At 46.7% G+C, this 17579-nt stretch overlaps 1 protein-coding gene across 1 annotated transcript in view; it reads left to right on the forward strand.

Annotated features, from left to right (window-relative positions):
* LOC119139148 (cadherin-18-like) overlaps window positions 1-16552 on the forward strand; it is a 32609-nt gene extending 16057 nt beyond the window's left edge. The window contains 10 exon segments of the mRNA XM_037279565.1: window positions 3693-3838; window positions 3840-3861; window positions 3929-4116; window positions 4185-4438; window positions 5707-5843; window positions 6798-6922; window positions 7840-7957; window positions 12971-13225; window positions 15054-15110; window positions 15113-16552. Coding sequence (XP_037135460.1) covers window positions 3693-3838; window positions 3840-3861; window positions 3929-4116; window positions 4185-4438; window positions 5707-5843; window positions 6798-6922; window positions 7840-7957; window positions 12971-13225; window positions 15054-15110; window positions 15113-15573 — 1763 coding nt within the window. The 3' untranslated portion in view covers window positions 15574-16552.
* The last annotated feature ends 1027 nt before the right edge of the window (window positions 16553-17579 follow it).

Genomic DNA, 17579 nt, shown 5'->3' on the forward strand with positions numbered 1-17579 from the left:
GCCACCGGCCATTCACCTCATCCCTCAAATTAGCACGCATGGAAGTACACAAGAAGATGCGGAGGAGGAAGTGGAGCTTGCGTGCCACTTTGTTCTCATCTTGACGCGACCTCTTCGTGGCATCCCGTTCCTCGCCTTGGTCCGCTTTGAAATTTGATGGACAGCAGCATGTCCCGCCTGCTTGTTGATCCAACTTTAAAAAAGTCTCAAGCTTCAGCTGTCACAAATTCCAAAAGTCATAGCAAACATCACTTTCAAGCAAGTCACTCGGTTGAAGGCAAATCGGAAGCCACATCATCCAAAGGCTCTAGTTGAAAAGACGACCGACTTTGGTGCTGTGGTAGCTCGAAGCCAGCATTGAAAATGATTGCACCCAATATTGATCCAGACTTGGTTCATCTCACCAAAACACTTGCATTGCGGCGACTCCGTTGTCACGTAATACGTCTTCATTTAGCCGGCCGCGTGTTTCTTAATGTAGCTGAGTCACAAAGATGTTCTTGCCTCACTGTGACGTTCATTAAAATTTTAAAAATGTCGCAGATGCTTTGCATAGTTTTGTTTATTGCCATGTCAGACATTCTGTGTAATTTTGTTTTGTCAAAATTGAATTGCCCACCATATGGAGTAGCTATTGTTGTTCATGCTAATAAGCTAGTAGCCTCTTTGCTAATTGGCCTTAAGGAAGTGCTTTGTTTGCTCAGCACGATTGTGCCCTACTCGAGCTGGTTTCAAGTCATGAAGTCTGACTCGGTCTTCATTCCAAGTTACAACCCAGAACGCAAGGCAACTTGGACAATGATCAATAAACACAATTACATCCGTCTGAAGCTGCCGGTCATCGGCTTGTGCGCTTCCTCACGGCAGAAGCTCATCTTCTCCTCTCGGAGAACCGCCCCCTCCCCTCCCCGAGGCCTCCCGCCTCCTAAATAGGCTAATTTCTCTGCTGATCTGGGATTTGCCGGCGTACAAGTTTACCGAAGGATCTGACACAGATGGAGGCCGCCACACTTTGCCTCAAGCATCGAGCTGACGTGCCATCAATCAGCCAACTTTTCTTTTTTTTTAAGGATGTCAAACCATGCGAGCCCTCGATCGGGTAAAGCTAAAAAAGAACTTTAATTGCCATCTCGCTTTAGCCGCCAGGGCGCAACACCCACGGATAACGTGGAATTGGACGGGACGGGATTCCCGAAGACGGAGATTGAAGGGCGCTTGAGTAATCTCCTCTAACCTTTTGTTCACCAACCGGGAGATTGTCCTGCTTTAGAAGTTTGCAGCCAGACAAAGAGGTGGATGGCGTGATGGTATCAGCATTAATAGAGTAGGGAGGTTGGCTAAGAGGCTAACCACCTCGCTACGTCAAATTGGCCCCGATTCAAGCGAGTCGACTCCTTCTCAATTATTTTCTAAATGAACCCACGGCCCTCAGCAGAGATTTTGTGGGCGGCATCAGTGAGTTCAAAGCTCACGTTACCTTGTTTCCATCCTCTGTGAAAACTACAAGGGCGCATTGTGGCACAATTCCGCTTCAAAGTGAAACGCTTTTTTGTTCAGCAAAAGCGACGGCTGGCAGAATCGATGTCCATTTCTTGACGGCATTTGCTGCTGTTTTCGTTCAGTTCGCTACGAATAGACTTCCAACGCTGTTAGCTAATAATTAATGGGAGGCCATGCTGTTTCTTGGCATTTCCATTCTCGAATGTGTGCGGCTCCAACTGCGTCTTAGAATTTGGAACCTTTCAAATTTGTTCCTCTAATTCAGTGGTTCTTAACCTTATTGGAGGTACCGAACCTTGCCAGTTTCATATACGCATTCACTGAACCCCTCTTTAGTGAAAAATACAATTATTTTTTTTCAAATTCAAGACATACCGTATTTCTGCACTATAAGGCGCACCTAAAAACCTCCAATTTTCTCAAAAGCCTTATAATCAGGTGCGCCTTATATATGGACCAATATTGAGCCACTACAGCAGGCGTGTCCAAAGTCCGGCCCGCGGGCCAAATGTATATATCTTATATATGGACAAAGTTTTAAAATGGGCCATCATTGAAGGTGTGCCTTATAATCCGGTGCGCCTTATATAAGGACAAAGTTTTAAAATGGGCCATTCATTGAAGGTGCGCCTTATAATCCGGGGCGCCTTATAGTGCAGAAAATACGGTAGATCTTTTTTACTGATGCACAAAATGAGCCATGCATGAACTCACAACACTGACTTCTACTGTTGCTTTTGCGAGATTAGTTCAGATATGCGTCATCACATGATAATCGATTGAACCCAAGTTAAGAACCACTGGTCTAATTGAATATTTTGGTTTCGTACTTTGGAGGCAAGAAAGATTGTGAGTGCCGTTTAAGGAGGTAATGCCAAAAAATGGCCGTGTGCGTTTCTATCATTGGTCGAGATCCTGCCGGCAAGTGACGCAGCGTAAACCATGAGGTCATGGGTCACTGTGCATGCAGTTAATTAGGTCGGCAGCTTCTGGAGTGCACGGCCGCTCTGTGATTATAATGTTGTGAGGAGTGGAATAAATAAAGAGGCGGAAAGAGAGAGAGAGAGAGAGAGAGAGAGAGAGAGAGAGAGAGAGAGAGAGAGAGAGAGAGAGAGAGAGAGAGAGAGAGAGAGAGAGAGAGTAGAGAGAGAGAGAGAGAGAGAGAGAGGATAGAGAGGAGAAGAGAAAGACAATTACAGTCCTTTGAGCTCAGGTAATAGCTGTTCTTTTTGAAGACCATAATGCGGAAAATGACATGCTCTTAAGAGACATGAAACACACAATACATCCTCCATTACGGTGAAAAATGACCAGGCAGACACTCAAAGGATGCCAGAATTGAGCGGATGTGACATTTTCCGTCCTGAATGAGTCAAACAAATGCACAATAAAGAAAATGTCTCATTAGAAGGTATTTGTTACAAAAAAGCACTGATTTTGGGAATTGAGTCAATTGGGTAATATCAAGCTCACGAAAGGAAGAATATGAAAAAAAGGATCGCTAAAGAGGGACTGACATGGTTTCGACATTTATGACCTGGAGCCAATGCAAACGTCAACAACCACCGTTGGAGTTTGCCGAGACGCGAGTGTAAGGAGGCCGTGAATACACCTGCTGCAGATGAAAAGCCTCTCGCCATGAAAAGCCTCAAACAGAGCACGTGAAGTGCACTTATTGCATCCGCTAAATCAAGGCAGCGTCCGCTTTTTGCACTTTCTCTCTTGGAAGGATTTCTTTTTCCAACACGTGAACATTAGTGTCATTTTAAATGTGAGCCACGGGTAAAAAGATAAAAATAAAAAGGGGGGGAAAAGTCTTGCATTCAATGCTGAACAGTCATCGAATGTCACGAAACACGAGGCAAAAAGCCTTTCCGAGAAAGGATGAAGGCGGCTGACTGCAGTGATTGTATTTCATTTATCTTTGTTGATCTTCCTTGTGCTTCAATTCTAATTACTGAAAGTATGAAGGCACTCAGGGTTAGGGTTAGGGTTAATTCGCTACTCGCTAAAACGGTGAGATGCACCTTTGAAATTCCACCAGGACTTTATTATACAGAATGCAACAGAATATCTGTGAGTCAGGACCACAAAATCAAAAAATAGGTGAATTTCAATTCCAGCAATTGAAAAGTGACAGATGGTTATTGATTTGCAAGTGAGATACGACAATCTAGTTTTTTTTGTCGTAGGGACCATCAGGACCGCCTTAGCCAACATGGACCGGGAAGCACGAGAACATTACATCGTGGTCATCCAAGCCAAAGACATGGCGGGCCAAGTCGGCGGCCTCTCCGGATCCACCGTGGTCAACGTCACGCTGACCGACGTCAACGACAAACCCGCCAAAGTTCCCGCAAAGTACGTACGTCGTCCCAAGTTGCTCCGACAAGGAGACCCCGTTGTCACGTCCGATCTCCATCCGCAGAAAATTATCAGCAGTACGTCCCGGAGTCGGCTCAGGTCGGGAAGCCGGTGGGCAAGATTAAAGCCAACGACGACGACCTGGGCGTCAACGCTGACACCAAGTACAGCATCATCAACTCGGAAGGGGCCAACATGTTTTCCATCGGCACTGACAAGGACACCAAAGAGGGAATTATCACCCTCAAAAAGGTAAATTTCTTTGGATTTTGTTCCCCAATCCGCTGAGCACGTTTCAAGCTTCACTCTCGCCCCGGCAGCCATTAAACTACGAGAGGAAGAAGACGTACACGCTCCACATTGAGGGAACCAACACACACACGGATCCTCGCTTTTCCTACCTGGGCTCTTTCAAAGACATGGCCATGCTCAAAATTACCGTCGGGGATGTGGACGAAGCGCCTGTCTTCTCTTTGGATTATTATATCATGGATGTGTACGAGAACTCGCCCGCCGGCACGGAGGTGGGCGCCGTCACGGCCCGGGACCCCGACAGCAGGAACAGCCCCGTCAGGTGAGACTCGAGTCCTTACTAGTTTCCCGCATTACCCGACCCTTCTACCTCCAATATAGAGTAGAAAATATTTTTCAAAATCTCCAACCTGACCTAGTTCCTTACCTGAACCATAACCCCAACCCCGGGAATTGGAACTAATTCTCATGCATTCACCTCAAGTTGGTCATGCCAATCTCTGAACACTCAACCTGAATCTCTGGTCTACAACAGCCATGAAAGACTTGCACTTCCGTACTCCCATGAATATTTCCGTGAATGATTTCTTTGTTTCCCGGTCGAAGGAACCGCGGGCGATACAACTGCTTAGCACATTTGTATGCGCTCTAAACTCGGGTTTGTGAGGCGGCGCAAATGGAAGAGACAGATAGCGGCCCCGAGGCGGCGGACTAATCCGAGGTGTCGCTACGCACAGGTATCTGCTTTTTTGACACTCGTGCATGCGTTTCGCCCGCAGCATCCAGCCGCAACGTCAAGGCGCTAATGAGGTGACGTGCTGCCGCCGCTATTCTGTGGATGGCTTCACAGCCTCTTGGAGAAGGCAAACCTTGGCTGTTGTTGTCCTCCATGATGCTGACTTTCATTTGCCACTTTCCAAATAGAAAGGGTCATCTATTGCTTCTTATTTGAAGGCCTCCCGGAAGTGACCTTTCTCTGCCTGCTTATTAACTCGGGGCACTCTGGCGAGCTCCACCGAAGGATTCCAAATGTGACCTTGAGCATCTAAAGTCCCTTTTCATATTTCCCCCGTGGTATCGCTGTTGTCTCATCCCGCAATGGCGGGCTCGAGGCCACTTGGCAATTTTCTGGCTTGGTAGGCGGTGTCCAACGTGCTTGTCCGAAAGGAAATATGACTGTCTTTAAGTCTCACGCAATCTTCAATGTCATGACAGAGTTAGGGGTGGGGACAGTCTTTGAAAAGACTTCTACCCATTACGTCCTTCTAGTTTTGGTGCCTGTCTGGCTCAGGCCAAAATTGGACATCCTGATCATGTATCAAGTGTGAAAGCCAAAGAGTGAATCTGAGCTATCTGGCAAGTGATCCTGTCTCGCTTCGCTTTTGGTCTTGTGGAAGTGAGCTCGGTCTCCTTATCAGTACACGCCACTGTGACTCGCTCAGCACTTTGAGCTGGGCTACCCTACAATTGTTTCGGCATCCTGTCAAAGGGTGTGAAAGGTGATATGCTGCCCTTTTCCTCTTTCTTCTCAAATCGACCGACTCGAACGAGATGGCGGAGTTCCGATGGCTGACCGATTGATGTGTTCAGGTATTACGTGGACAAAAAGGAGGCGGAGCCAATCTACTTTCGCATCGACGAGATCAGCGGCACCATCAGGACTACGCAGCCGCTGGATCGAGAGGACACGGCCTGGCACAACATCACCGTGATGGCCTCGGAGGTCGGTAGGTACCCGGCGGGTAACACGCCGCTCGCGCACTCTTGATGACGTGATGATGCAATCACCAAAGTGGGTAAATATGGACAATATGAAGCGTGAAATTTTCAATTGCCTTTCCTGAGGACGAGGCGCATCATTTACACATTGATTAGAGTGCATTCATATGAGATCAGGCGAACTCCTCCTGATAATTGACTAGCAAAATCAAATTAGTCCCAATTGTCCAATGTCCTTTCATACAGTAACAATTCATTAAATGAAAGCAGGCCCCCGCTAACTTTAGCTATCAGATAACTTGTAATCACAATTAGGCAAATCCCCTGCCAAGAAACACAGGTAGCGCATGCTAATGTTTCATTATCTGCGCCGTCGCTCATTTGCATGCAGCCCAGCGCCTCGGCCTAAAAAAAGGACGCCCGTCTGTGAGTGTAAATTTGTCAAAGAAGCCTCAGGTGCAAGCTCACAAGTGCCAATGTAATCATGTGCTAAATGCAATTGCAGCACCGGCGCGAACGACCTTGGTCAAAGAAAAGAAATTCGCACCACAATGAGCACACCAGGAAAATGATGTTAAGAAACATTTTATTCACTTTGTTCCTCACGTTGAAGATTACGGTCATGATAGGAGGCAGGTGTGACATTCAAAAAAATATCAAAGCTAAGACACGATGGTAAGTCAGGCACAGTTTACAGGATCACCAAAGGCGCGGCTAATTAGTTGACGTTTCTTGAGTCTACAAGAAGGCCCGCCGTCACGTTTTGCTAAACAACTCCAGGAACGACAAAGCCACCGAGGGAGGTTTGATTCCCATTCTGTCCATTTCCACTTTAGCTTAGCGATCGCCACTCATCTGCCTCGCGCAAATATCAAGGCGGCCATTTTTTAGCGTCCAGGATGTTAGCGCAGCATGCTAACGATGGCACGGCTTGAACTTTCTTGCCTTGCTCTTTGTGGCAGACAATCCAGGGCTCCTCAGTTCCATCCCGGTCACCGTGCAGGTGCTGGACGTCAACGACAACGCGCCGCAAGTGGCCGCTGCCGACGAGGAGGTCGTCGTCTGCGAGGGCACCAGGGCTGGACAGGTGGGTGTTGATCTTCAGCCGAGGCGGCTCACTGTTTTTTCGTTTTTTGGGTCAATATGTTAAAATCAAGTTGTCTTGTGGCAAATATTTCAATTTGATATTTTTGATTTGATCCTAAAATTAAATCCTGAGTATGGGGGGATAAAAAGGCTAACTAATAATGATCTCCTTGTTTGTTTTTCAATTGCCAATGAAAATGGGACAAACAAATGACACAATTTCTGGCAATTGAAGCTCCTTCCAATTTGCTCTAACTGCTGCTTGAGTCATTTGAATTAAGCATTTTTTTTTTGTGTCTCCTTTTCTGGAGATAGAGAGCAATCAGTCACACGAAAATGGCTAAGAGGCCGACTCGCTGCCGGAACAGAAAGACTAAAAATAAGAAAACCTCATTTCTAATTATTTGAAGCTAGTTGGGGAGAAATTTGAATTATAGTTTGCGCTAAAAGACGCAGCGGCGGCTTTACTGGAGATTAAGCGCGAGCAATGACAAAAGCTCGGCTGCACTCGTTCAAGAAAGCGAGCGGCGCTTTGTGTGTTTGCCGTCACGCAACGTGGAACCTTTTTGCGGGTTCATTAAGAAGATAGCCGCCATCAATTTTTCGCAACCTGCCGTTCAACCGGAAAAAAACTCAAATGATGAACAGAGGCCAAACTAACCAGTAAAGCCACCTTCAAGATGGAGTTTGTTAGTCAATCACAGATGGTAGAACGAACTCCGAATTGGACGGGAGATTTGCAAAGATAAATCTGAGAGGAAGCAAACAGACCTCTGACTTAAGGAAAAAAAACTCCGCCGGCGGCTTGTTTCTGTCCCGAGGCGGCTGCCACCGGTTGTCGCCAATTAAAAGGAACTCAAGTCAGTCCTCGCGGCCGTTCTCGGTCTCGTCCCAGCTAACGAGCTTGTCTGGTGTCAGGTGATCCAGACGATCGGCGCCGTGGACAAGGACGACTTTGCCAACGGACAACGCTTCTCCTTCGCTCTGGCCAGCCAGATGCCGGTGAATCCCAACTTCACCCTGAAGGACAACGAAGGTAATTGAGCCACGCCGTCGCTTATGTTTGCATTTCTTATGAGTTCCCGGCGGCCTGCCCTTCCCTACGCCGGCTGGGGGAAAAAAAATGGCTGATGTGGGCTTGACATCTGGAGGCCGCGTCTGCCATTGAATCAAAATCAAGTTGTTACTCGTGCCTGTGACTTTGGAATGACAAATGAGAGTTGGATGAAAGATATGTGCGGTCACGATTTTGCCTCCGAGTATTGTTCTCGTGAAGGGAGAAAGGCGGAGAAGCAAAAGCTAAGCTAAGCTAATTGAAAACTATTCTCATAGTCTAAAATATTTCTCATATCAGCAATGTTGTCTGTTTTTACAATAGTCCTTCTATTTTGACTTTTGGGGGCTGCACAGCAAATGTTCCCGAAATGACAGAAATTCAAAGTTGAAAGGGAAATGTAGACATATTTTTTTGTATTCGCCGGTCGGGGTGTGTGCTCGCATGCGCTTGTCAAATGGATTAGAGGCACTCTCGCTGTGCTACTCTCCCCCGAGCGCCGACATTTGTGTGGTGCAGACGGAAGGTGTTGCCATGGCAACCCTTCCTGCCCAACACCTCGCTTTCGGTGGGACTGCGGTGATCAGACGTCTCGTGCTTACGCACACTCAAGACCGCTTTGGGGCTAGCGTTTTGGATCATGTTCTCAATTTCAAGACAGATGTCAAAACATTTTCACTCCTTTTTCCTGATTTACATTCGATTTTGTTGACATTTTTAAGTTGTTCTCGTTCACCTACCTACAGTCCAGAACATTTTTATGACAATAGATGAATTTAATCCTTCAATTGCTACTGTGTACGACAAGATAATTTGATACGGCTCAGCACCCCGCAGCGATGTTCCTCACGAGGACACAAAGACAAAAGTCTCTGTACGCTCAGCCGAAGGTCATGGCGCCGTCCTCCGCGGACGTATCGTGCGAGGTAAAAGCCAGACAAAAATAGCCGCTGTGACTTTGCAATTCAGCCAAAGGTAAATCAAATCAAAAGATGCGTCAGATCGGAAGGGCCGGATAATAAATGTCTCGCCCGGCTGTACTTGTTTGTCCTCAACCTGAAAGCAATAAAGAGGGCGCAGTCACATGCTGCTGCTTACAAGTGGCAACTTCATGTCAAGTTGCTCAAGTCCGCGACAAACGTTGTGCCACAGTCTGTGGTTTTGAGTCATGCCAGTCGAGTTTGTCCAAAAATGTCAAACTGCAGCTGCGTTCATGGTATTAAGCTGCTTCAGCTCCAGCGGAGCCCGCTCGCAAGCGGTTTTCACCCGCACTGGCACGAGACGGCATTAAAGTGCTCGGCCCACGAGGATTAGAAGTCCGTGGGCCCGAGCCGCACGATGCCGTCCACAACCGCCGTCTTGTCATGAAAGTAAGCTCCTCTCACACCGCGAGCGGCTTCCTCGCCGTTCTCTTTTATGCGGCTGCTCAGCGGCGGGCCTTAATACAAAATAAATAAATAAAAAAGAAGCGGCTCTCTTGTTGTGCCGCAGAGAAAAATCTCTCGCAGTCATTCACACCGCTAAATCTCTCATGACCTCCTTTCTGCTGGGTGAGACTCCGACGAGGTGTTTGAGTTTTCGCTCGCGCGTGCCGACCGACGGGGCGAAATCAATTCAAGTGGCGGCAAAGACGAGATAAACGGAGGAAGGCTTTGAACACTGCCGCATATTTGCTTTCGTGTAGATCTTTGCTTTTGACAATTTCCAGCGGCCATCGTTGTTGGACTGGTTAAGGCGGACAGAAACGTTTTTGGTAACGAAGTCCAACACACAATTCGGTGAAAACGTCCTACTAGTGAGGAAGGTAGCCACAGAGGCTGCCATGCTTTCTCCCGCTGCTTGATTTCAGTCACTTTAGCAAAGTTGACTTTTAAGAGGAGCCATTAATGACGGGCTCTCTTAAATGCCAACGCCGCGCTGTACTGACAAAACGTCTTCGAGCTCGGGTCAAACGCTGCCGGCAAATCGTGCACCATTAAAGCTAAGCGCTTGCTGACTAACTAGCAGAGATGGCAAAAGTACCGATTAAAAAAAAAAAAAAAAGAAAAAAAATGGACCTCAACTCTACTTAAGTACATGTGAGATAGTCTCTGAAATAAGTACAAAAGAAAACTGGAGTTTTACTTTCTGTTTTACTTAAGTACAGTTAAAAAAAATACTTTTGGGATTTTCTTAAATCAATGTTCCATTCTGCAACTGATATTTGAGTACAAAAAATGCAGCGACATGTTAGCAGACCATCATACTCACAGGCATATATTCTTTATCCTCTCTGAAAAGGATTTGATTGTCTGTATTATACTGCACACACACTGAAGGAGCAGTATAATGTTCTCTGAGATCTTAACTATGATCACTTTATGTTTTGATCAAAATGATAGAGCGCTATCTTCATATTGAAGTATTTCTTTTGAAGTTTTGAGTTGTGCAGAAAAACTTGGTGCTGAATACGGCTGTCCAAATAAGGCATTTGCTTAACGGTATCTTTGTAAAAGGACAGAGCTGTTACGTGATTAGTCTCTGCCGAGCCAATGTGATATTTTTATCCTCCCGACTAAAGCGACCCCCCACACACCCCCCACAGCGGAGGCCGTCGTGTTCCTGCGGCGCTTTAATGTCCGCTTCAGCACGTCCTGGAAGGGGAAAAAAGTGCTCAGTCCACTTCAGTGAGCTCTCCCTCTCTCTCCCAGGCAAACGTGTCGTGGGACTTCATTTTTCATTCTACTCCGGCCGCTTGCTCGCACACCTCAACCCTTCGTAGCTGCTTTCACAGCTTTTTCCTGTATTTTTTTTAATACTTTGCCGTGCCTGGCGTCCTGCTCAAACATGAACACGCTGTTCTAGTCCCATTTGGGGAAAATGTCAGAATTTTCTCAAACAGCGTGACCGGTCCCTGTCAATAAATTATTTTTATATTATATTCCCACGTAAAATTCCCAAGATGAATTTTGTCCCAGAACTTATTTTAATTGTCATATTTCAATGTTTCGGAAAAACCAACATTTTTAGAACCCACCTTAGTGGAAGACTCAATAAAACTACCCATGTGCGTTCTACAAATTGCTTCTTGTTTTCCCAGACTGTTGGAGTCTAAGTGAGACGATGATCTGCTTTTCTGTGTCGTTTTCTGGCTTGTAAACAGGCGTCTGTGTTTTTTTTTTTTGTTTTGCGAAGCAGTGCTGATCTTTTCTCAGGTCCCCTTTTGGCTCTCATGGCGTCTTCAGTTAGGCGGTGTGTTGTCGAGCTGGTAATTGGACACGTGTGGACAGCACATATGTAGCCGGGGTCGTAATGATGATGGTGTCGTCGTGCTTCCAGACGCTCTGCAGGAAGCCAAGTGCAATGCAGACGCGCTGAAAAGCATTAACGAGGTTCCCAGTCGCTCTCAAGAACACACTCTGCCTCCTGGTTGATTACCTGTGTCTCGCACACACACACACACACACGGAAGGCGTCCCAGCACCACAGATGGCCGTCACGCCGCAGCGTTAATCAACAGGCACGCAGCTCTCGCCACCCACCTGCGCCTCCTCCCGTCTTCTCGTTGATCTGTGCTGCCTGATTTGTGCTCTGTGAGAAGATGCACACAAGTGTTTGCCGAGGAGAGGCTGAGGACAAAAGGGACCACTTAGTTCATCGGCACCGGGATGCCGAAGAAACAGCGAGTACTGTCGGTGAGCTTTCATGGACTGACGGAGTATAGATTTTAAAAAATGGCTGAATTCATTCAAGTTATTTGTCAAATGAGCTCTAACAATTTGACTCCTAATCATCCTTAGTCAAAAAGAATAGGTCACACATCTGCCACACATCTGCCTGCATCCCCAAGTCTTATTTGCATGCGCCCCCTCGCCACCTGACCGCCAACCCGCCTGCGTGCTGATTCGCTGATATGGCGAGTCTGACTTAATAAAGCTTGAAGTACGCGTTGTCGTTCCCGCTGTCCATCAGAGCAATTATTCACAGAAGATTGGCGAGGGGGGGCCGATCTCGCAGCATGTGCATCCATCCAGATTATTTTCCATTTACGCCCGCATGGCGCACCTCGGATTGGGAGACAGCCAAACGCATAGACAAGCATTACACTCCCAATGGACCTCTCGACATTTTAAAGCGGAGAGCGCCTGCAGGCTACATAAGGTCCGCTTTGTTCAGTAAGCCGCTCACTGAGCATTTACTAGATCAAAAGGTCCTGTATTCAAAAAATAATCGTCAACTTTTAGGGCTATGTGTGCCTTTTTTTTGTTGGACTTGACTGCAGTACTTGCTACGGAGTGTTCTGTTGGCTGATTTGCAACACCAGGTGGGCAGTAGTGGTAGCGCGGTGGAGGCAGGCAGGGGGCTCTGTTTGCCATATTTGTCCCACTCTGCTCTGTGGTTGGCTGGTGTTCCACAGGGTTCAACTTTGGGGCCCCTTCTGTTTTCATTGTATATTCTGCCCCTAGGTTCCATCTTAAGAAAGCGTGTTCTTTTATTTATTTATTTATTTATTTATTTATTAAATAAATTTTATTTATTTACCGTATTTTCCGGACTATAAGGCGCACCTTCAATGAATTGGCCCATTTTAAAACTTTGTCCATATATAAGGCGCACCATTAATGCATCATGTCAGATTTTTAATCCAAATCAAATCATTCTCCATTTTAGCTTTTTTATTTCAACTTCAGACGCAGCAAATTACTATATAATCACAAAATAATGATCCATAGTCTTGTTGATTCATGATTCATAGTCTTCAGCGGGCCACTTATGATTGATTACATGACACAATGCTTCGGGCCAGTTTGAATTTAGGAATTTGGTCCATATATAAGCCGCACCGGTCTATAAGGCGCACTGTCGGCTTTTGAGAGAATTTTAGGTTTTTAGGTGCGCCTTATAGTCCGGTTAACACTTTTTATCATTGTTTACTTACTTGTGTACAGCAAGTTGTAAGCAGCTGTGGTTTTTTGTAATTTGAGCGGTGGCATTTTGCTCGTTTCCATGCTGCAGACAGCACGGCGAACATCGTGGCCCGGCGGCGGCGCTTCAACCACCTGACGCAGGAGATGTACGAGCTGCCGGTGGTGGTGTGGGACAGCGGCGAGCCGTCCTTGAGCGGCACCAGCACGCTGACGCTACACGTGTGCCCGTGCCAGCGCCACGGCAAGATCCGCATGTGCCAAGCCGAAGCCTTCCTGTCCTCGGCGGGCCTCAGCAACCGGAGCGCTCGTCGCCATCTTGCTTGTGCATACGTCATCCTGCTGGGGTGAGTCGAGCACAAGTTGTCATCTGACTACTTATCTGGATTGAATCGTTACCGGAAGATTTTGGAACATCGCGTTACTAAGTAACACGTTAGCGACATCGCCGCTTTGTGCTGCTAGCTATGAGCTGTCGCTACGTCTGGTTTTTGGGGGACGGCGTCTATTGTGAGCGCATCGTCGAAGAAGAAGGTTGCAGCATGTAAGGACACGGGGGGGGGGGGGGGGGATGGGTGGGGGTTAGAATGAGGCTGGCAAGAAAGAAAGAGGCCTGGGGGCAGGAGGAGACACGGAGGAGCTTGTGAAGGACGACGCGAGGGGAGGACAAAGGAGACGGAAGGATGGACGGACGGAGTGAAGCATCACTCACGACTTTGGAAAGGCCGTTCCGAGCGAGCTGCGTCCACGTGATGTTTCAAGTGCGCCGCGTTGGCCTTGTCTGAGCCACTCCGTGTCGTGTTATTGATGACATCGCTCTGTTCTCAATTTGTTTCCGTGAAGACCATCGCTGCGCTCATAAAGTATAGAAATATTCCACAGTGGGACAAAATGGTCAATCAGACACTCAGTCGTGGATTGTTGAAATGCTCCTCTTGAGAGTTGCTGAAGTTGACGGCCATTTTCAAGATTCAAGATTCAAGATTCAAGAGTTTTTATTCGCCATGTTTGAGCGTGCCAAACAAGGAATTTGACTTCGGTAAAACACACCCTCTGTTCAACATATAGGTGACTAACAACACTCAGGACATGTGAATAATGGCAAAAACAGTGTAGACAAATTCAAAAGGTGTACAGGTTTGTACAATAGCAACGAGAATGACTACAAACAATACGCAGTAAAAAAAAAATCTTTATTGCTCATTTTGGAAGCTATTCATGAAATAACAAATAAAAACCAAATTGACAAATTAGAAATAATCCGCACGCACACGATCAAAAAAACCAAACGACTTAAAACGTCTCGCCCCTTTTGTTCCCAAAGTCGGAAAAGTTTGAGAAGCGGCGGCTTATCTTGCCTTCCTTCCGCAACAGTGTCGTCATCTTGGAGAATGAAAATGTGTTTTTTAACACAGTCCAGACGCCTCTTATCTGTCACTTTGGTCAAAAAGGGAATCTATTTTCAGAGCCGCTTTTGATTCTGACGAGTCGGATCGGGTGCGTGCGCTAATGGAGCGAAATCAAGTCTCTTTTAGATGCGGCCCGGCGCTACTGTAAAAAGACGCCGTTTATTTGAGCCCTCCATGGCGGTGACATGTCAGACATCAGAAGGAACACAATTAAACGAGAACGGCACAGAGAACTTGTATGTCAAAATGGCCTTTCAAGAATAGAAGACTCTGCTGCTTTGCATCTGCCCCGCCTCCACCACTGACCCAAAAATGTCCGACCCTTGCGAAACATCCTAGCGGAAGCCGGCGTCGGAAGCGTCTTCCAAAACGCGTTAATGATTTACGACCCCGACATGCTCGGCTGATTTTTTTATCATCCCATTTGAAGAATCGAATGAATATGCGCATAAAACAAAATCAGCGTGTGTTTACGAGCGACGCCGTTTGTGTTGTGAATGAATGCACACTTCACGCTGGTGTTAGCATGAACAACGCAGCAGCTGGGCCTTAACGGGATCGTATCCAGTTAATTGAACACGCAACTCAACATTTATTTACGGGACACTGTCGATGATCCCCAGAGAAAAACAACAACATAAAACACACGGACGTATAAAAATGTGAGATGCCAATGGACGGCCATTGCTGCTTGTCCATCATGACTTCGGTCAGTCCCTCAGGCTGGAGGTTCGTTGTTGATTTTTTTCATCTTGTGTCCCGCAGCCATCGTGGTTCTGTTTGTGACGCTGAAGCGCAGCAAAAAGGAGCCGCTCATCATCTCGAGGAGGACATCCGCGAGAACGTGGTCACTTACGACGACGAGGGCGGCGGCGAGGAAGACACCGAAGCCTTTGACATCATCGCCCTCCGCAACCCGGCCGCCGCCGAGGAGCTCAAGTTCCGGCGGGACGTGCGCCCTGAAGCCAGGCGGCTGTGCGGTGGCGCCGCCGGACCCCGAAGCCAGCGGAGCCCCTCGCTGCACCTGGACGAGGTGGACGTCCATGAGTTTATCAAGCAGAGACTGGTGGAGGCCAACATGGACACCAGCGGGCCGCCTTACGACTCGCTGCAGACGTACGCCTACGAGGGCCAGGGTTCGCCAACGGGCTCCATCAGTCCTTTGGACTCTCCCGGGACTGGAGCACGCTCCGAGGAGGACAGTCACGACCTGGACGGCTGGGGGCATCAGTTCCAGAGACTGGCGGAGATCTACACCGAGGCTCAACTCAATGTGAACACTTAACTTTGCTCCACCAAACCAGACTGAAAACCTTCTGGAATCAAGTCAAGGATCCTAACAAAGAACTTGGTTTTTTTTGGTTTTTTGATCCTGGCTCCTTGGCGTGGAACTACTTTGAGGATGAGATTCGCACAAGAATGAACAACACTATGGGGGAAAATGAAAGGGATATTTTCCTTGTGTATATTTTTTATTGCTCAATAAAGTTGCGATATCCACGTGGGTGGATGTTACGTGAGAAAGTGTCCTGCTTGCCGAATGGTTTGGGCTTCTGTTTCTTTTGAATTCACGCGGCCTTTTAAAGGTCCTCCGACACGGGCCGTCATCTGGACGTGTCCGCTTGTGTTGGAGTTAATTAAGGAGACCTTTTGACAACAGGGCGGGAATATTGCAACGGGCCGACCTAATGACGCTTTGTAGGGAAGTAGCGGGGGGAATGTGGCGAGCTTGTGCCCGACCGAAGCTGGCGTGCAAACCATCTTTATCGTGGGCCGCATTGGAGGCCTGAGGAAAGATTACGATGCGTTCACGAAGATATCGTGAATGTGTTTCTCTCCAAAATATAATCCAAGTGATATGGCATAATGTTTCAGCTTTTTTGCACTTTCTGAACGTGAAAAGTGACCTTGAACCTAGGCAGGCTCAAGCCTAATTGCCTAATCTCATTGTTAGCATAGCATTTGTTCAGCCACACATGTGGTGCCATTCAGGAAAATCAGAAATGATCCAAAACCTAAATCTCCTGGGTCATCGCTGCTCCCCGAGGGAATTTGCCAGAATGTGCAGATTGCACAATCCTGGCCTGATGGAAAGGAAAACAAAAGCATTTGCAGACTGTTGTTTGTTAAAGAGCCTTATCACGTGACAAGAAGCAAGTGTTACTGACGAAATGTGTTTTACAGATTAAAACTGGCCAAATGTCTGAGTTTTCGTTTACTGATACGAGACCTTGACAAAAATTCTATCATGTTGTTTCAGATCATTAATATATATTTTTAATATATTTAGTGGGATTATTTATGTATTTGTTTGTTTCTTTTTTTGTTTATTTGCCCGGTCTCGGCTGGATGACGTCACTACCTCAACGACGAGCGCTCGCATTTGACTTGTCAAGGTAAAGAAAGTTTCATTTACTGATACGAGACGACAAAATTATATAACGTTGTTTCAGCTCTGATATATATATTTTTATATTTAGTATGATTATTTATGTATTTTGTTTCTTTGTTTATTTGCCCTGTTTCGGCTGGATGACGTCACTCAACCCCTAACCCGGAGCGAGCGCTCGCAATTGACTCAAGATTCAAGAATCTTGCCAATTGATTCAAGATGAACAAAGTGTTCTTAGAGCAATTGAAACGGGAAAAGCCAGCGGGGGAGCGACATTTGGGTAAAGAAAACCGAATGCGTTGTGGAAAAAGAAAGAAGAAATGCAGCCAGAAAATCATAGAAAAAAACTTCAAGACGTGAAATTGCGGTAAGTCGAGAAAGCCGAGCAAGTTGACACTGTGCATTGCTGGATTATTGTTTTCGTTTGTGGCAATCAAAGTTGCTTATTTGCTTCGCTGTGTCACTACTATTTGGTATGGATAAATTGCCAAGCGTAATTTGTTGAAGTGTGTGGACGTTGAAGTCGAGCCCCAAATTGTTTGCTGGCACTTTTTGGGCTCATTTGCGTGACGACGCTTTTGTTTGGCGAAAAGTTTCATTTCTTTGCTTTACAAAAGCCGATGACAGGCTGCTGAAAAGAGAAGCGTGCTACTGATGAATATTTTAAAGCCGTCGCCTTTTCTTTTTTTTTTTTTTCTTTTTTTGTCTTCCCACGTTCTGGTTTTTGTCTTCTGATTCGGGCGGTTCACAAAGAACGCTGTCGTCGTGCCTTCTCTCAAATTTGAGTTTGCTGTCGTGTTGCCAAATAATGTGCATGCAATTATTATCCAGCTATTTTAGCTCTTGGCCTATTAATGTTTCGGGTAGGTTTGAAATGCATCAGTCTGACATTTCTGCTT

The sequence above is a fragment of the Syngnathus acus genome, chromosome 20, assembly GCF_901709675.1.
Source record: "Syngnathus acus chromosome 20, fSynAcu1.2, whole genome shotgun sequence".
NCBI lineage: Eukaryota > Metazoa > Chordata > Actinopteri > Syngnathiformes > Syngnathidae > Syngnathus > Syngnathus acus.